This window comes from Otolemur garnettii, unplaced genomic scaffold, assembly GCF_000181295.1.
Source record: "Otolemur garnettii isolate 467f Iridium unplaced genomic scaffold, OtoGar3 scaffold00029, whole genome shotgun sequence".
NCBI classification, from domain to species: Eukaryota; Metazoa; Chordata; class Mammalia; order Primates; family Galagidae; genus Otolemur; species Otolemur garnettii.
Window position 1 is genome coordinate 2084845 of NW_003852424.1, and position 21134 is coordinate 2105978.

Genomic DNA, 21134 nt, shown 5'->3' on the forward strand with positions numbered 1-21134 from the left:
ATGGTTAAGTTTAAATCTAAAATTTCTTTGCTAAGCTTCTTGTTGGAGGATCTATCCAACACTGCCAAAGGAGTATTAAAATCTCCAACTATGATGGAGCTGGAAGAAATCATGTTGCTCATGTCTATTAGCGTATCTCTTATAAATTGAGGTGCATTCTAGTTGGGTGCATAAATATTGATGATTGAAATCTCATCGTATTGAGTATTACCCTTAACAAATATAAAGTGTCCATATTTATCTGTGGTTACTTTTGTTGGTTTAAAGCCTATTGTATCTGTGAATAAAATTTCAGCACCTGCTTTTTTCTGCTTTCCATTTGCCTGAGGTATAGATAACCATCCCTTCACCCTGAGTCTATATTTGTCTTTTAGGGTAAGATGGCATTCTTGTATGCAGCAGATATGTGGCCTGAATTTTTGTATCCACTTAGCCAGCCTGTGCCTCTTTAGAGGGCAACTTAAGCCATTCACATTGATTGAGAATATTGATAAATCTGATACAATTTTGGGTATCAAGTTTTTCGAAAGTCCAGTGGACATCTTTAATCCTTTCACCACTGTGGAAGTTGGAATTTGATCAGAATTTTCTGTGTGAGTTTACTTATGTCCTGGAGGATTGTGCTGGTCATTATGGAGGATAGGTCTGAGAATATCTTGGAGGGCTGGTTTAGTTATAACAAATTTCTTGAATGTGTGAATGTCATTAAAGTATTTAATTTCTCCATATAAATGAAACTCAGTTTAACTGGATACAGGATCCTGGGTTGAAAGTTATTTTGTTTTTGGAGATTAAAAGTCAATGACCACCCTCTTCTAGCCTGAAAGGTTTTGGTAGAGAGATCTGCACTCATTCTAATATTCTTCGCCTTGTAGGTTACGGTTTTCTTACGTCTAGCTGCTTTCAGAATTTTTTCTTTCATATTAACTTTAATGAAATTAATTATGATGTACCTGGGGGATGTCTTGTTTGGGTTGAGTCGTGCTGGGGTTCTGAAACTGTCTGCTATCTGAATTTCAGAATCTCTTGGCATGTCTGGAAAGTTCTCTTTCATAATTTCATGAGGGAGAGCCTCTGTACTTTGTGAAGCAACTTTGTTGCTTCAGGGATTCCTATAATGAGAATATTAGTTTTCTTTGAATTATCCCAGAGCTCTCTGAGAGAGTGATCTGTTCTTGCTCTCCATTTCTCTTCATCCTTGCACCCTTGGGCACTTTCAGAAGCTTTGTTCAATGTCAGAGATCTTTTCTTCTGCCTGCTCCATTCTATTACTGAGGGATTCTACTGTATTTTCCAGATCTTTGAGGGCTGCAACCTCTTGCCTCAGTGTTTCAAAATCTTTGGTCATTTTATCTTTGAAATTGTTGAATTCTTGAGACATCTTTTGAATAATTTCTTGAGATATCTTTTGAATAATTTCTTGAAATTCTAATTTCCTCCTTTCTTCCATTCTATTAATCTTAATTGCTATTCAAATTCTGAACTTAATTTTGACATCTTAGCTGTCTGTTTATTGATGGGATCTTCAATTGCATCTGCCCCATCCTTACTTGGGGGAGTTGATCTACCCTGGTTATTCAAATTACCAGAGTTTTTCTGCTGATTCCACCCCATGCTGAATTTACACTGTGTGGAGACCGTTCCAGAACCATTCAGTCAGTGGTTGCCACCGGAGAAGATGCTGGCTTCCTCTGGTTGCCCAGAGAGGCAGAGTGTGTCTGTCCAGAAGAGCCTCAGAGGTGTGAGCCTTGTTGTTCCCACTGTTGTGGCTGCTGCTCTTCTCTGTGGGGTACTGCCATTCTAGTATGGTTCCATCTCAACCGACCGTCCTCTCGTAGTTCTTAGGCTGCTGGCTGGGGATGCTGGGAGTATACAGCTCTGGCAGTTCTGGGCCCGCCCAGCGTGGGTGCCTGGAGTGGGGATCTCTGCTGCCACCCAAGGGACGCACATGGCTCTATCAAGCAGTTCTGGGCCTGCCCAGAGCGGGGAACTCCTCCACCGGTGCCCCCAGGGTGCACGTGGCTCTAGCAATCAGTGCTGGGCCCACCTGGAGCAGAGGACTCCTCCGCCGCCCCCCTCAGGATTCATGCAGCAGTAGTAAACAGATCTGGGCCTGCCTGGCACAGGAGTCTGGAGCCTGGAGCCGGGAACTCCTCTGCCACCACCCACAGGATGTGCATGGCTCTAGGAAGCTGTTCTGGGCCCGCCCAGAGTGGGGGACTCCTCCTCTGGCCCCCATGGGATGCATGTGGCTCTAGGTAGCAGTTCTGGGCCCTCCCAGAGCAGAGAATTCCTCCGCCACCACCTCGCAGGATGTGCACGGCACTAGCAAGCAGATCTGGGCCCGTGGGATTTCTCTGCCAGTCCCCTCAGGGTGTGCATGGCTCTAACAAACAGTTCTGGGCTCACCTAGAGTGGGGGACTCCTCTGCCACCACCCGCCACCCAGTGGAGGTAAGCAGCTCTAGCAAGCAGTTCTGGGACCTCCCACACAGGTGCCTGGAATAGGGTATTCCTTCACCAGTACCCGCAGAATGCACGAGGGTCTAGCAGGTCTCCAGCTGCAGTACCAGGACTGGGCACTTGGTCTCACAGGGGTGAGGGATGCTACTCTTGTGCCCTCCTCACTGTCTCTGTAGTCAAGGGGGGAAGGGTGGACTAGAAATTCAAAATGGCAGTGAAAATGTTTGTTCAGTTTTTCTGCCAGGTGAGAGAGTGTTTATAATCTCAGCAGGATGTCCCTCTAGGGGAATAGACCTCCCCTCCCCTGGGGTTCTCACACATGGGGTGAGATAATAGGTCCTCAGTTCACTGCTCGCCTGTAGAAAACTTACAGGAGCAGATGAAGAGAAAACAAGAGAAAATCACAACTTTCTTGGGGTAGGGGACAGACACTTTTCCTTTGGGATGTATTAAGTATCTGTAAATTGCTTTCTTGGAGTCTCAACTTGCCTCAGCAAAGGTATCCTGTAGATATCACTCTTCTCTCTTGGCTGGGCTCTCAATCTTCAACTTTATTGGGTATTTTCCGGACATTATCCTTCCCTCTGGATGGAGCTTCTGTTGAAGACTGGCACCTGTTGATCATCTTGACCCTCCCCCCTGACCAAAACATTTCTTTCTCTGAGGCTCATATTCCTAGATGTTTCACATCACTGATACAACTAAAGCCTGGAATTTGCTTCATTCTTCCAAGGGGAAGACCACATTCAAAGTTAAGACCCTGGTCTGTGACTCAGATAAGGACTCCAGGATCTATGGGTTGTGATCTTTATAAAGGGACATCCCTTAATGCTGAATAAGGACCACACCTGCCAAGGCTGGAGACAGAGCAGTTTGACCGAGTCCACATGTGATTGTCACACTTTATCATCATAGAAGCTGGAAGCTGGAGCCACTTTTACCATGAGACATTTTATTTCTGTGACCTGTATAGATTTAGCAGAGTTCATTGAAACCCATTGAAATTTTTAGAAGATCTATACATTTAAAAACTCTATCACCAGTTTTATTTAAAGATACAAAATCAAACCCCTAATTAAAATGTAAGGTAGTCAACTTTTGATGTCTTTTGCTAAAGGTGCTTGAAAAGCCAGTCAGTTCTTTCAAAGGTAACATGAAATAGAAGAGAAAGATAACAAAACATAAAAAGCTGATTTTGTTTAACATAATGTCCTCCAGGTTCAACCATGTTGTTGTGTATTAAAGAATTTCTCTTTCCATTGTATATAGTGCATTTTTTATCCATTTGTCTGTCAGTGAACATTTAGGTTGCTGTTAGCAATTATAGATAATGCTGCAATGAACATGGGAGTACTAATGTCTCTTCAAGGTACTGATTTCCATTCTTTTGCATGAATACCTAGAAGTAGGACTCCTGGGTCATCCAGAAGTCCTAATTTTTTTTTTTTTTGGCAGTTTTTGGCCAGGGCTGGGTTTGAACCTGCCACCTCCTGCATATGGGGCTGGCACCCTACTCCTTTGAACCGCAGGTGCCACCCATAGAAATCCTATTTTTAATTTTTCAAGGACCCGCGTACTGTTTTAGTATAGCAGCTATGCTATTCTGCATTCCTACCAATACAGGAATTCCAATTTTTCTGCTTCCTCACAGACTCTTGGTACCTTTTGTGCTTTTTACAATGAACATCATGAGAGCTATTAGGTGGTATCTCATTGTGGTTTTGATTTGTATTCCTCTGATGATTAGTGATATTGGGTTCCTTTTTATGGAGCTACTGGCCATTCATATGTCTTCTTTGGAGAAATGTCCATTTAAATCTTTAGCCCATTTTTAAAATTGGGTTATTAGTTCTTTTGCTATTGAATTAGAGGAGTTTCCTATATATTTTGGAAGTTAGCCCCTTACATCATGCTAAATGAAATAAACCAGTCACATAAGGAAAAATACTGCATGATTCTGGTTATATGAGGAATCTAAAACAGTCAAATTCATAGACATAAAGAGACAGGCAGTTGCCATGAGCTAGGGGAGGGAGAAATATGGTCAGTGGGCATCAAGTTTCAGTTAAGCATGAAGAGTAAGTTCTAGAGATCTGCTGTACAACACTGTAACTATAGTTAATACTGCATTGTAGACTTAAAAATTTAAGAGGTTACATCTCATATTAAGTGTTCTTATTCTTGCCACCATAAAATAAATTTAAAAATATAAATTGAACCTCAAAAAAAAAAAATTCAAGGACCTCACCTAATGTGCATGATGCAATGGTACATTTCAAAACTATTAAGAAATGAGTATAATTGTGATGGATGTGTTACTTAGTTCAATGTAAGCATTTCACATTGTATATCAAAGCAGTTCCCTGAACCCCTTAAATGTATCAATGTACAAAGTTACGATTTAATAAAAAAGTAATAAAAAGCATACTGAGAGTAAAAGCAAAAACAATGTATTTCGTGTATAAAGGAGGAACTCATTTAAGAAAAAAACCTTTTATTTGTAACAGAATTTTTTTTAAAGCTGAATGGGGCTCGGTGCCTGTGGCTCAAGCGGCTAAGGTGCCAGCCACATACACCTAAGGTGGCGGGTTTGAATCCCCAGCCCGGGCCCGCCAAACAACAATGATGGCTGCAACCAAAAAATGACCAGGCGTTGTGGCAGGCGCCTGTGGTCCCAGCTACTTGGGAGGCAGAGGCAGGAGACTCGCTTGAGCCCAGGAGTTGGAGGTTGCTGTGAGCTGTGATGCCATGGCACTCTACCCAGGGGGATAGCTTGAGGCTCCATCTCAAAAAAAAAAAAAAGCTGAATGGAAATTGCTTTCTTATGTACTTGTATGATAAAGAAACATTTTCTACTATTCACCCCTCCAAAAAGTAAAAAGCTAAGTAATTGTGTTGAAAAATAGGACTTATACTTTATTCAGCAAAGTAACCCTTGAGAATATATTTAAAGTATTCTTATTGGTCAAGGTTTACCTGTTAATTTTGAGGGTCTTCCTTCTACCCCAAAAGGATGGATCGCTGACATCTAGGCAGCAGGAGATTGAGTCTAATTAGAGGTAGTTTTCACTGTTCTGCCACTGTCCTAAATGAACAAGCTTGTCATGAATATGGTTTCTCTCATTGGGGGGGCACTTTTGTCATTATTACACAGATAATCCATTTGATAAATATTTACCCAGTGCTCGGTGTGTGCCAGGTCTGGCTAGAGCAGCTGCCCTGGGGGAACCAGGTGAGTTGAAAGAAACCACAGAAGCTCTTTTCTGACATGATAGTAGTAGTCAGTCAGTTGACCAATTAACAAAAAAAAATGGTTCAAGTGGAAAAACAAGAAATTATACTTAGGTGCTTTAAACATTTGGTTTAACTTAAGGTATGAAAATAATAGTTTTTTTCCACCAATTTTATGTAGGAAGGGGAAAGCGTTTTCTTGGAAGGTGAGTGTCTGCCAATAGGACTTCCATCTCACCTTCCTCGCACAAAGCAAACCTATAACGACTGCTTGAATCCAGTTTCATATCTGTACATGCATGTGTATACCAGCGGGAACACAAAAGATGCCTATGAAGCAGTGTGGGAGCAAATTTTTACGATTTGTTCCTCATCATGCAGTTGTCCTGTGTACACCTAATTTGACAAGATTTGTGTTAGCTTCTAGCTAAATCAGCTTGCATAAAAACAGTTTTGCCTTTGTCCTCATATTTTACTGTTAATGCAACATATAACCACACATATGAGTTGAAATAACATATATTGCTGATGTCGGTCAGTTTGAGAATAAATACACTTGACCCTTGGTTATTGTGCCCTCCTCATGGATGGGAGCAGACACAGGAAGGTGACCAGAGTGCAAAAGTTCCAGGACACCCAAGGATTGGGCTGTGTGCCTTTCAAATGATGTGGAGGGTTCAGCTGATCCAGTTCCACATGGGGATTGGCCAAGGATCATCTCTGTAGGTCAGGGCCCAGGTGGCCTGCAGGGTGCACAGGGAAGACTGGATGGGCCTGTCTTAGGGGGATAGCAGCAGCAAGCAGCAAGCAGAAGAGTGGATGAGTTGCTCCTAGGTGCAGTAGGCAAACCAGGAAAAGGCGGTTCCAAGGAAGCATTTAGAGCTTCTCTTCAAATTATTTCCATCTGTGTTCTTCTCTTCTCCAGTCTGGCAGTGACAATAGGTCAGGGATGCTCTCTTGTATACCATTAGATGTTTTCCTTTGATCTATTACCTGGCATGGATATTTTTAAATGAATGAAATTGGATGTATTTTCCCCCCTCTAGTATTGTTAACAAAGAATGAACATCTTTATTATGTCCAAAATCTCTCCTGGAAATTACAGGTCAGCAAAAGATGTCTTCACATCTTTTGTATCTCTGCTTACCCCAATGAGGGCATGTGTATAAACTGAAATCATTGTTCCATTCATGGTGTGTGGCCAGCTACCCATGTTTAGATAGGCATCTTGATGTGTCTCCAGTACACCAAGACCAGAGGTGGGGTGGGAAGAGGACAGGTATGATCTTGTTGGACCCAGGTATGATACTGTGGAAGATAGAAAAGCTATAATTTTTCATGAGTTTTAAGACTTGAATACAGGACATTCTAAAATCTTAGATGGTCCCTCCTGGCTTAAAATTCTGACTTCTATCTAAGGCACTGGTTCTCAACCTTCCTAATGCTGTGACCCTTTAATACACATCCTCATGTTAAGGTGACCCCCAACCATAAAATTATTTTCATTGCTACTGTTATGAATCGTAATATAAATATCTGATATGCAGGAGACCCCCAAAGGAGTCGCGACCCACAAGTTGAGAACCACTGTTCTAAGGGACAAAAACACTAAGACCATTAACATTGGGATATTTAGTATGAAAAAGTAAGTCTAATCATCAGAAGCTTGAGGTTTAAGAAATATAACATCACAGTGAATTATCATAGTTAATATAATTGTGTGTTCACTTATTACTTAGTGAATGTTGTTAGTGGCGATTATTTGCTCAACTGATCTTCATTCATTAGGTAAGCAAATCTTCACCCTCTGTTTCTCTGCGAACTCATGCCCATCGGTCTGCACTATGAGGACTGGCATCACCCTGTGTCACCCTTTATATTTAAGACTTGGTTTATGCTAGCATGATATGCTAGTACCTGCAGCTGAAAGTTAAGCACCTGGAGCTTAAGTGTCCCTCTGTCCTCTCTCCTTCTCCTTGCACAGTTTGGGGATGAACCATGATGACGACCACTCAACCTGCGCTGGCAGGTCCCACATCATGTCAGGAGAGTGGGTGAAAGGCCGGAACCCCAGTGACCTCTCTTGGTCTTCCTGCAGTCGAGACGACCTCGAAAACTTCCTCAAGTGAGTCCTTGAATCATTCTATAGAATCAGTACAACAGAAAGTACTTCCAAAAGACAGAATTAAGCATAAAAAGGAGAAATACATCTTTTTTCTGAATTCTTGGCTGGCCTGAAGAGGCAGTAGGGCAGCGTCTCCTGGAACTGGCAAGAGCATCCTCCCTTGAGTGCATCTATGGTGACGTGCTATTCCCTTGAGAAGACAGGAAGTCTACTGGGGGGGAGGGGGTAGGTTTCCTCTCCTCCCTCACACATGGGGAAGGAGTATGTTAATTTCACTGCTACTTCCTTCCCACACAGTGTCTGCACCATTCCAGTCTCAGATTTTTGTGTAAAAATTGGCCATCTGGTTTCACACCTTTGTCAATTGGAATCTGTTACCCAGACACAATGCAGATCAAGACCGCAGAGCTGGCCAGGCAGGGTAGATCATGCCTGTGATCCCAGCACTCTGGGAGGCTGAGGGGGAGTGGATTTCTTGAGTTCATGAGCTCAAGACCAGCCTGAGCAAGAGCGAGACCTCATCTCTACTAAAAATAGAAAAACTTGCCAGGCATTGTGGCACATGCTTGCAGTTCCAGCTATTTGGGATGGCGAGGCAAGAGAATCTCTTGATCCCAAGAGTTTGAGGTTGCTGTGGGCTGTGATGCCATTGCACTCAACCCAGGGTGACAAAGTGAGACTGTGTCTTCAAAAAAAAAAGACCTCCAAGGTATATGGTATTGATGTGCAGACCCTGATCACTACTTAGCTGTAACAGTGCATCAGTGCATGTACCCTATGGAGATGGCAGTGAGCCAATGAGTCTCACCTACATGTGGGGCTTTGTGGTCCAGTAGCACATTCAAGTTCCCAGGGGATTCAGGGTAAAGTGGAAAGGTGTTATTCTAGGTCTTCATTTATGATGTTTCCTGTTGATGGGAAAATCATTTCATTGGCTTAGAAATGAACTCATTCCTTTTAATATAGTCTACTTCCCACTGAGGATTTGTTATCACCAAATCTCAGTAAATTGTTTTAAGTGCCTTGATATTATATCACTTTATCCAGGAGGTTTCAGCACAGCGAGACAGGGTATTGTCATTGGCTCAACTACTGGTGACAAGCAATGCATGTCTGAGCCTGGGAAAGTTGAGCCAGCATCCACCTGTGTGCACCTGCAACCGTGTCCCTAAAAAATCTTGGCGAGTGGCTGGGTTTTCTTTTTATAGCATTTCTACCTTGTTTTAGGGATTGAAAAATAAAAGCCTTTAGGTATGTAACCTCCTGACAGAGGCAGAGCCTCATGGTCCCCAGCTCAGTGCTTTGGAGACATACCTCTCCCTGTAAATGAATGTTCCCATCCTGGTTGAAATTCTGAAGTCCTTGGCAGGGATGCCATTGGCCAGCTTCAGTGGTGGCAGGGAGAATTGTCAGGCAAGAACCTCCCAAGTCCGGTGAATCTGCTGAGGTCCAAAAGCACATGAAGAGCATCATAGAGTTGGAATGAGAAATTTGACTTTATTTAAAGTCAAATGTCCCTAACTTGTACTTTTTCTTTATTCTTAGTAACTTTTGCTTAAAGCCATATTCTTTTTTTTTAAAGCCATATTCTAAAAAAAAATCATAAGAATCTATTTCAAGAGGATTTACATCAAAGAAAGCTTTAAAGCTCCCCAAGAAACATCTATTTGCCTCGCAGCATCACTGCCAGATCCCTCCCAAGTCTTTAGGCTCTCGTGGCCTTCAGAGCAAAGATCTGCGCCCAGCCATGTGGAAAAGACCACAACCCGTGTGTCTAGTGCCTTCATCCTTTAATCAGGAATAATTTGGAGCTGCATCTTTTTTGGTGACGAAAAAACAAAAACCTAGGCAGCGTATTTGCAAACCACCTGTTTCTTGGCTGTTTCAGATCAAAAGTCAGCACCTGCTTGCTGGTCACAGATCCCAGGAGCCAGCACATGGTGCGCCTCCCACACAAGCTGCCAGGCATGCACTACAGCGCCAACGAGCAATGCCAGATCCTGTTCGGCACCAACGCCACCTTCTGCAGAAACATGGAGGTGAGCAGCCGTGGAGGGCCAGCTCAGGGCGGGTGTGGGCCCAGCCCTTGCCCAGCCCTCCCCCAGTAGGATGCAGATCTTTGTACTCACATGTACATAGATGCACGTCTGTGGTTGCACATTCACATACACAGATGCACCCCTACACACCCGCACAGGCATTTGCTCTTAGGTCCCCCAGGCAGCCATGTGCTCACCCATACCCACACTTGCAATTGTATGCCCCTGTCCACATTCAGGCAGTTTGCAGGGGATACGTCAGCCTCAGGACATGAGACAAAAGCAATTAACTCACACTTGGAAGTGATAAAATGTCACTTCCAACCCTGCACAGATAAGCTAAAAACTGTTAAATCATTGAGAAAATTTAACAAGTAGTCAATTGATTATATGCTAATAATCCCAGCTCCGCCTGATCACGTAGCCCCAGTGTGTTCTTGGTGTTTCCAGGGAGAGAGAAGAAGGCTCTTCTAATGCATGCCAGACTTGCCCACCATGGCTCTCTGTTCCTAGGAGTGTGACATCTTCAGAGAACAAAGTATATATATATGCTAATAGTGATAATAACAACATTAAACAGTTATCATTTATTGAACAGTGCCCTGAATTTGGTTCTAAAACCTCCAACATGCATGGTCCCAGTTAGTTCTCACTGCAGCTTCCCGGATTCTATCCTAGTTGACAGAAGATGACACCAGGGTGGCAGGACAGAGCTAATTTATCTGTGTATCTCCAGAATCGGCATTTCTCCATAGGGAACTCCTGGCAGCTATGGGAAATTAAGGATCATCTAAAACCTGTACTGCTCACGTAGCCAGAGCTAATCACAATGGTCTTTTAATCTGATGCCATAGTTGATCTTTATAGAGATAATCAAAAGAATCGTGATTTTCTTGTTCCATCATTATTCTTTCAGGCCATCGACGATAAAATAGATAATGGTCCCAGAGTTGCTTTTAAATGTCTTATCCCAGCTTTTGCTTTTGGCTAAAATGGACTAACAGGGACCAGATTTATTCTCCTATCTGAAAGAATTAAAAAGAAAACATGAAATGAATGAAACCATGATTTTCAGGATGTTAGATGTCAAGCAATGAAGGCCTATGAAGTGTGAAGTGAATAGGGAAAGCCTCATCCCATGATTATCCTGGCTACTGCCTGGACAGTGTCCAGGCTGCAGGACGGGGCAGGGAGGAGGGAGATGCACAGGAACATCAGACGGTTAGACTGGTGCCTAGAAGAGGCGGAGCCCTCCCTTCTCTCAGGATATTGTGCTTCTCATCAACACACCTTTGTTACTGTATTACAGCAGGCTGGCTTTACTAGGGTGCTTGGATAGATTTAGGAAAATTCATGAACTGGGATAGCAAGAGGATTACACCTTTATTTTTCTCCAACTTCCAATCAAGGTTGGTATTTCCTTCAGTGCTGAATGTTAGCGGTAAACCACAATAGTCTTGGCCATATCATGACTGGTCACTATCATTAGGAATTACAGATATTTTCACACCATAGAAGAGTTGTGGCCGACATTTCCAAATATCATTTAGACTCCCCTCTACTTCAAAATTACAGTCATTATTAGACTCAGGGCCAGATCCTTGTATGAAACATCCTAAGAAACATATATGTGATTATATTACACACTTAAAGTTGTTTTTGTATTTTGAAAGCTATCTTTCAATTGAATCGTTTTCTTGTGATCATGTGTATGTTATATATGGTTATGCATTGACAACATATTTACATGCCTCAGAGCACAGAAAGGCCAGGTGCTTGGTGGAATTTCCAGTACAAACCTTCCTTCTGACCAGACTTCCCTATAGATTCTTCTTCTGGCTCTCACAATTAACAACTATTTTAAGACCAATCAAAATTAAAAACCATTCTTCACCCAGAGGTAACTAACTTTGGAAAAACATTGCTACAGAAGCTTTAGGAATAAGTAGCCTAGGCTTCAGCTATTCACCAGGTTGTTGTTTTCTCAAACATTTGCATTAAGATTAAACAAAATTTTAAAACAGTCCATTTTAATTTTTAGGGCTCTGGAGGCCCCCACATGATCACCATTGAATCTTTCATGTCTGTCTGCAGAATGCTGGTATTGTAAGGCTCAATGCTGTCTATGGAAATATGAACTACAAAAAAAAAAAAATTGGCATCAGAAGCTGGCATTTGTTGTAGAAGTTACTGGCAAATACAGCTGTCTCCTCTTTTAGCCAATGGTAATGTGATGTTTTTAGTTCAATAAAGCATTTGAAGAAAGTCCAAACATAAAAGTTATAAACAGTGGATAGTAAATATTTATTAGAAAAAGGAAATGAACTTTATGCAATTAGCCCAATCAGTCTTTTTTATGATTACAAGTTCCTCCTGTCCCCATCAGCAAAGCCACTGCAATGCAGAGTCACTATTTAATAAGACTTTCAAGCTGTTTGAGTTCAGAAACTCTGCCAGATAAAACAGGGTGAGAAGTCCCAGTGTCCACAATGTGCTTTGTCCGCTGAAAGGAGTGTGGCATTGCTACTGGAGCCAGAGCAAGAAGGGGACATGGTGAGGGCAATGTCCTGACGGCGATCACTGCCTCACACAGCCCCTGACCTTTCTCACATGAAAGTGGTGTGCATCTGCCTTCCTCACCACCGCCCTGCGCCTGGAGGGTCTCAGCTGAAAGGTGCTGTGTAATGACCACCCACCCACATCCTGCCTGCTCCCCAGCAACATGTCCTGCCATCACCGCTCCGAAGCTTGCACCTGGCAGCCACACAGCACTCAGCAGGGGTGTACAGCAGCTGTATTAATTGCCATGAGCACTAATGTCTATGTGTCCTGGAAGTCACAAGGGTCTGAGGTGTCTTCTTTATGATATTTTGTATTTTCCAAACATTAGTGAGCACAGAAACTGTAAGCCAGTTGTTTTAGGAAGATAAGAGTGTCTAGAGTGGTTGTAGGTGTTGGATGGGTCTTATGTGTTCTTCTCTACCTAACATACATTCCTTTATTCTTTTCCATTTACTCTCACTGCCTTTTGGCACAGAGTGGAAGTGCTGTCCATGTCCACAGCAGTGAAGGAGATGGGCTGTCTACTCAAGATGCCAGGGTCCCATCCTGTCTCTGCCTTTTGAACAAATTAATAGTCTCTCTATGCCTCATTCTTCTAATCTACAAAGTGGGGAGATGAATTCTGTCAATATGTACTCATCATGGGGTCATTATGAAAGTGGAGTAATAACTGAATTGAGTGCTTAGTATATAGCACTCACTCAGAAAATGTGAGCTGATGATGTTTCTCTGTCACCTTCTTGCCTGGAGCCAGTGGCAGAAGTGGAGACAGTGTTGAGCTGACAATTGCTTCAGCCGGTCTTCCTTTTCTGCATCTTTTCCTGCACTCTCCTCATCTTTCCTCCTGGTACCCGAGGAGCTTGTCACCCCAGGGATTCCTCTCCAGCTTCCACTCTCTCCCCTTGAGCAAACTCCTAGGACGCAGGCTGGATTGTGTCCTCTCTCAAGTCCTGCGAAGATTTTCACAGGGATCTGGGTGGATAGAGAAATTGCCGTAGTATCCAGGAACCTCAGGATGCCAAAATCCCACCTTGGGACAACAAAGTTCTTTTCTCTGATGCCAGCCGTTTCTAAGCCTGGTGGGTGGTTATAGTCCTCCAGAGACTCTTAGAAGTTATTGCACCGCACCCCCCCCTCCAGATTTTCTGTCTTAAAATCTTCAGGAGGCTGGGTTTCAGGTATCTGTCTTTTTTATACAACTTCCCCGGAGATTCATATACATACTCAGCCTGGTTTGGAAACTGCTGACTTAAATGAAACCTGTCCCTTTCATGCCAGTGGACCTGGCCTGGGTAGGTGGCTGGCTAGGTCCTGGAGCATGGCCCGGCCTCTCTCAGGCAGACAGGACTGTATGGTAGGACGTGGACTTGGACGCCAGGCTGCAGGCCGTCTTCCCTGTCTCAGTCTCAGCTTCCTGCCCAGCATCTGCAGCTGCTCTCCAAAGCTGTTGGACTTTGGCAGCAGATGGCCCTAATTTTCCAGAAGTGTTTAAAAGTTTACAGTAGACTGCCTTGTCAGAGAGGTCTCCAGACCACGCAAGTTGTGTGCTATCTTTCACTTCTTGTCCCCCAACCTGCCAGCTAAATGTCTGGGTGCCTGGGCCTCAACCACAGTATCCACCTCCAGGCCCCTGCCCCAATCCCCAGCCTCAACCTTCAGCCTCAGCCAGGTACTGGTCTCTGCAGCCTTCAGGAGCATGGAAGGAGTGACCCAGCCCAGGGCTCAGGAAACCTTCCAGAAATGGAGCTGGCACGCCTGACTGGGGAAGACTTCAAACCGCAGTAGTGTTTGTGGAAAATTTGGATTAGTCACTTTTTCATCCAGCTCATGGCATTTTGTTCTATCTCCCTTTTGGCTTGTGTTATCAGCAACACATTTTTGAGGGATTTTACATAACCATTCCCTTCAGTATCATGGTGAGTTTGAGCTGCTCTCCAAACCTTCAGTGGGAACCCAGTGAGGAAGAGGCAAAGAATTTCAAAGCAATCTTCTCCATCCTTGACAGGGATACTGCCAGTTGAAGGCAAATGGTAAAGGCTTGAATGCACCAGCGCTCATGCCTTTGAGAAACCCAGACCTTTTCCGCATTTTCACAGTACTCCAGGGAAGGAAGCTTGGCACTGGCTTAACTGTCATACAGCCTCTTGAAGAACTGTGCAGCAAAACCTGTTGGATGTGACTCTTGCCAAACCTTAAATGATGCCAGTGAGGTGACAGATGCTAGCACCAGAAAGCTGGCCTGTTTTTCTTGCAGTCTGCACAGACCAATCTTACTGCTGCAACTCAAGCACTGCCTCTGGTGGCGGGAGTAGGATGAGGGTGGTGGTCTGAGCACCCTGTCCCTGATTTAGCTTAGGTAGCTGCCCTTTTGCATATTTCTACCCCATTTTATTGTGCCACATTTCACTGAAGTTCAAGGTCATGCTGTCCAGTAATGTTTGCAAGTAGGATATTGCAGATGGAGGGAACAGCACATAGCTGAACACAGAGCATTCCGTTCCCAGGCAAATAAGAGAGAGAGGTGAGCATGCAGGCCTGGCCGGCACAGAGAATGCAGGATCACAGGGAAAGGAAGTGACAAGAAGAAATTGGGGATGGAGGCATAGGTCCCAGCTCTGCAGCTTAAAACAGTCACACAACTCCATCCATTGCCTCGGCTGCAAAATGTAAATTATGAGTATCTATCTCACAGGTTGGTGTTAGAAGGACTGAGAGATTCCTGGGCTTGGTAAATGCTAAGTATATCTTGTGTCTCAGCCCTCTGAAGCCTGATGACGCTTTACCAGTAAGGATGTTCATTCATTCATTCATTATGTTTTTATTGAGTATATAGTTGTGTCTTGCAGTTGGCAAATACTGAGGGAGAGTTGCCCCATCCTTTTTGTTTAGATTCTTTTTTTTTTTGGTTTTTATTGTGAGATAATTTTAATTCTTAAAGAAGACTTGCAAAAACCTTTCACCCAACTTCCTATTATGTTAACATCCTGTATAATCATAGAACCATTATTGAAATGAAGAAATTAACCTTGGTTTGCTACTATTAACTTTGGAATATTCCAATTATCCATTAATGTCCTTTTTCTGTGCCAGGATCTCATTTTGCATTTGTTTGTCAGTTCTCCTTGGTTTCCTTAAATCTGTGGTAATTCCTTCATCTTTCCTTGTTTGTCATGACGTGACTCTTTGGAAGAGTACTGGTCAATTATTTTGCCATTCGGGTTTGTCTGATGTTTTCTCATGCCTGAATTGAGGTTATATATTTTATCAGGAAGGAAATTACACACCCAATCTGGTTAATACATCTTGTTACTGGGATGTTAACCTCAGGCACCTAGTTAGAGTGATGTCTGAAAGGGCTCCCCACCGTAACTTCCCGTTTTTCCTTCGTCATTACTGTTCAGGTTATCTGTAGCAGTGCTTCCCAGCCTCAGCCCTGTTGGCATCTGGGGCTGGATAATTCTTTACATGGGGGACTGTCTTGTGGCCTGTGGAATGTTAAGCAGCATTCTAGGCCTCTACACACTATAGGTCAGGGGCACCCTTCTAGTTGTGACAAGCAAAAATGTCTTCAGACCTTGCCAAATGTCCTTCGGGGGCCCAAATCACCCCTTACTGAGAACCATTGACCTATAGGATAAAAGTGGATAAAAGGTCATTTTTGCACATCTGTAATTTTTATAGGTTTTTTTTTTACCTGTAACACAATATGAAACACAGAAAAGTGCACAAATCGTTAAGTGTATAGTTAATGAAAGAGATACTTTATCAACTCAAGTATCTACTTGTATCTCTTTTTATTGAGTTTTAATATGAAATCATAATTAAATTTTGTTAACTGTCTTTTCAGCATCCCTGAGAGTTATTAACATAATAAATTATACTGACCAATTTTCTAATATTTAATATCTTTGAATTGTTGGAGTAAGTGGTTTTGGTTATTAGCTTCTCTTTGACCCAAGAATTCTTTTTTTTTTTTTGAGACAGAGCCTCAAGCTGTCACCCTGGCTAGAGTGCTATGGCATTACAGCTCACAGCAACCTCCAACTCCTGGGCTCAAATGATTCTCCTGCCTCAGCCTCCCAAGTAGCTGGGACTACAGGTGCCCACCACAATGCTGGGCTATGTTTTGGTTGCAGTTGTCATTGTTGTTTGGTGGGCCCAGGCTGGATTCAGACCCACCAGCTCAGGTGTATGTGGCTGGTACCTTAGCCACTTGAGCCATAGGCACCAAGCCTGACCCAAGAATTCTTAAAAAGAAATTTTTTTTTTAATTTCCAGATGGTAAGATTTTCTTTTTTTAAATTAATTTCTGGTTTTATTTAATTGTGCTACAGTTCTATTTTCCAGATTTTATTGAGCTTAATTTTTATGAATACTCTATGACCATTAAAGGTACATTTGCTTTCAGGGTACATAAGTCTATTAATTAAATCTGTCTTAATTTTTTTTTTTAGATTTTCTATATCTTTATGTGTTTTTGTCTATTTCATTTGCCATGAACTGAGAAAGATCAATTAAACACTTCTAATTTTTTGTTGTTGTTTTCCCTTATATCCCAAGTAAATTTTGCTTCATGAGATTTAAGTCTGAGCTGTTTGGTATATTGATATGTATAATTATAAATCAGCATTAAGAATTATATTTTTTGCAACATAAGGAGTCTTTCTTTGTGTTATTACATGTGGTAGGTTCTGGATTCAGGTTAGGATGACATTAGGAGTGTGATCTTTAAAAATTCCAGAATTAAACAATTTATAAGTTTTATGTTGCAGGGTGTTCTGAGTGATGCAGTAAGAGCTCATGCCGTCTGCTCTGTCTCACCTGGAACACATGGCTTCCCTTCGTCTTGTGTGTCTGTGTGTCCGTGCTCTCTGTTCTCCCCTCCCACTAGTTACTGAGTAGGCGCCTCAGTTAGCTGATGGTCCTGGTGTCCCAGTGCTTGTGTTTAACTGATCCTTAATCTTTCTTAATCATGACCCCAAAGCACGAGGGTAGGGATGTTGGTAGTTCAGATATGCCAAAGAGAATCTATGAAGTGCTTTCTGTGCATGAAAATACGGAAGTCTTAACTTAATGAGGAAAAAATATTGCTGAGGATGCTCAGATCCACAGTAAGAACAAATCTTCTATCTATGAAATTGTGAAGAAGAAAAAGGAAATTCATGCCAGTTTTGCTATTGCACCTGAAACCACAAAACGTCTGGCCACAGTGTGTGATTAGTGCTTAGTGAAGATGGAAGAGGCATTACATTTGTGGATGGAAGATGTGAATACAAATGGGTTCTGGTTGACGACAAGTGGGTTCAGTATATCTGCAATTTCAGGCATATATTGGGGATCTCACAACATATCCCCACAGATGAGGGAGAATGACTGTATGGCCTATAATTGAGTTTTGGTTTGCAGTCTAATCTAAAATTGTTTTATTTTAATTGATGAGTTAGCTCATTGACTGTTGTATCAGATACAGTTGGTACTAGTTCTCTCACCATATTTTATATGATGTATTCTGTTTTGATTGCTCCTTTTTTCCCCTCCTACTGTATTATCTGGATTTTCCTTGGTTTTTTTATCTTACACGTCTTATTTTTTTTACTTTATTATTTTTTTTTATTGTTTGGGATTCATTGAGGGTACAAAGAATTAGGTTACACTGATTGCATTTGTTAGATAAAGGCCCTCTTATAATTATGTCCCACCCCCAAGAGGTGTGCAGTACACCGTGAGCCCCCATCTCTCTCCCTCCTCCCCTCTCCCTGCTCCCTCATTCCCTTACTCCCCTTATATTAGCTCATCTACTGCCCTCATATTAGAATTAAATACATTGGATTTTTGCTTCTCCATTCTTCTGATGCTTTCCCAGGAAGAATGTATTCTACCTCCATCCAGGTTAATACAAAAGATGTAAAGTCTCCATCTTTTTTAGTGGCTGATATATATGGTGGTATATACATATACCACAGCTTGTTAATCCATTCCTGGGTTGTTGGGCATTTGGGCTGTTTCCACATGTTATAAATTCAGCTACAATAAAAAGTCTAGGGCAAATGTCCTTATGATAAAAGGATTTTTTTCTCTTCTGAGCAGATGCCCAGTAATGAGATTACAGGATCAAATGGAAGGTCTAATTTGAGTTCTTTAAGGATTCTCCATATTTCCTTCCAAACACACTATATTAGTTTGCAGTCCCAAGTAGTAGTATAAAAGTGTTCCCTTTGCTCCACATCCAAACTGCATCTGCAGCTTTGAGACTTTCTGATGTGGGCCATTTTCATTGGGGTTAGGTGATATCTCAGGGTGGTTTTGATTTGCATTTCTTTGATGATTAGGGATAATGAGCTTTTTTTTTCATGTGTTTGTTAGCCATTCATCTATTGGCTAGATAGACAATAGATGACACCATAGAATAGATAGACAATAGAGGACACCATAGAATTCTATTCATGTCTCTTGCCCAGTGATACATGGAACTGGTGGGTCTTTTTTTGTTGATTAATTTGAATCCTCTATAGATCTTAGTTATGAAGTTTTGGTCCAATGCATAATATGCAAATTACATTTTCCCATTCTGATGGTTGTCTATTTACTTTGGATGTTGTTTCCTTAGCTGTGCAGAAGCTTTTCAGTTTAATTGAGACTCATTTATTTATTTTTGTTGTTGTTGCAATTGTCATGGAAGTCCACTTCATAAAATCTTACCCTTGGCCAATAACATCAAGTGTTTTCCCCACATTTTCTTCAAGGAGTTTTATTATTTCATGCCTTAGATTTAAATCTTTTATCCATCTTGAATCAATTTTTGTAAGTGGTGAGAGGTGCAGGTCCAGTTTCAGTCTTTTACATGTGGTTATCTAGTTCTCCCAGCACCATTTCTTGAATAGGGATTCTTTTCCCCAGTGTATGTTCTTCTTTGATTTATCAAAGATCAGATGGCTCTAAGAGGTTAGTTTCATCTCATGATTTTCTATTCAGTTCCAAATGTCAATGTCTCTATTTTTGTGCCAATATCATGCTATTTTTTTTTTTTTATCACTGTGGCCTTGTAGTATAGCCAAAAGTCTGGTAGGGTGATACTCCTGGCTTTGTTTTTATTACTAAGAATTGCCTGGGCTATAGGGGGTTTCTTCTAGTTCCATACAAAACGAAGAGTTACTTTTTCCAAATTTTGAAAGGATGGTGATGGCATTTTAATGGGGATCACATTGAATCTGCAGATTGGTTTGGGAAGTATAGAAATTTTCACAATGTTGGTTCTTCCCAGCCATGAGCATGGTATATTCTTCCATTTGTTAATATCTTCTGCTATTTCTCTTTTTAGGGTTTTGTAATTTTCTTTGTAAAGATCCTTCACCTCGTTTGCTATGTATATTCCTAGGTATTTCATCTTTATTGAAGCTACTCTGTGAAGGGAATTATGTCTTTGATTAACTTCTTATCTTGGCTGTTATTGGCATATACAAAGGCTACTGACTTGTGGACATTGGTTATATATCCTGAGACAATGTTGTATTTTTTCATCACTTCCAGGAGTCTTGTGGTTGAGTTTTGGGGTTCTTTAAATATAAGGTCATAGTGTCAGCCAAGAGTGACAGTTTGACCTCCTTTGCCCCAATTTGGATGCCCTTTATTACCTTCTCTTGCCGGATTGTATTGGCTAGAACTTCTAGCAAGATGTTGAATAGTAGTAGTGATAGAGGACAACTTTGTCTGGTTCCAGTTCTAAGTGGAAAAGCTTTCAGTTTTACTCCATTCAGTGTAATATTGGCTGTAGGTTTATTGTAGATGGCTTCAATCAGATTCAGAAAGGTGCCACCTATGCCTAAATTCTTAAGTGTTCTAATTAGAAAGGGTGCTGAATTTTTTTATCAAATGCTTTTTCTGCATCTATTGAGAGGATCATATAGTCTTTGTTTTTACTTATGTTGATATGGTGGATTATATTTATGGACTTCTGTATGTTAAACCAGCCTTGTATCCCTGGGATGAAACCTACTTGATAACAATGAATGATTTTTTTTTAGTATGTAACTACAATCTATTTGCTAGGATTTTACTGAGAATTTTTGCATCTATATTCATTAGTGAAATTGGTCTGAAGTTCTCCTTTTTCATTGGGTCTTTTCCTGGTTTTGGGATCATGGTAATGTTTGCTTCATAGAATATGTTGGAGAAGATGCCTTCCTTCTCAATTTTTTGGAATAATTTCTGCAGTATGGGTATAAGCTCTTTTTTGAAGGTTTGATAGAATTCTGGTGTGAAGCCATCTGGACTAGAGCTTTTTTTGTTGTTGGGAGATTTTTTATTATTTCTTCAATCTCATTTCTTGAAATCAGTCTATTAGAGAGATATAATTCTTCTTAATGAAGTCTAAGGAAATTCTTCTTAATGAAATCTAGGGAGAAGGTGTGATTCCAGGTATTGATCCATTTCCTCCACATTGTTAAATTTCTGGGCATAGAGTTTCTTAAAGTACTCAGAGATGATCTCTTATATCTCTGTGGCATCTGTTGTTATTTCCCCTTTATCATTTCTCCTTGAGGTTATTAGAGATTTTACTTTACTGTTTCTAGTTTATCTGGTCAAAGTTTATTGATTTTATTTATTTATTTATTTTTTCCTTTTTGAGACGGAGCCTCAAGCTATCCCCCTGGGTAGAGTGCCATGGCATCGCGCTCACAGCAACCTCCAACTCCTGGGCTCAAGCGAGTCTCCTGC

The 21134-nt window shown here is 41.7% G+C and overlaps 1 protein-coding gene and 1 non-coding gene across 2 annotated transcripts in view; both read left to right on the forward strand.

Annotated features, from left to right (window-relative positions):
- The window catches only part of ADAMTS17 (ADAM metallopeptidase with thrombospondin type 1 motif 17), a 345625-nt gene that overhangs the window by 155913 nt on the left and 168578 nt on the right, over nt 1–21134 (forward strand). Inside the window, exons 9-10 of the mRNA XM_003788635.1 lie at nt 7678–7818; nt 9707–9857. Coding sequence (XP_003788683.1) covers nt 7678–7818; nt 9707–9857 — 292 coding nt within the window. The remainder of the gene's footprint in view (nt 1–7677; nt 7819–9706; nt 9858–21134) is intronic.
- Nucleotides 10254–10383, forward strand: LOC111724984. Its single transcript, XR_002773179.1, has one exon. It is a non-coding gene; the product is annotated as a small nucleolar RNA SNORA64/SNORA10 family (small nucleolar RNA).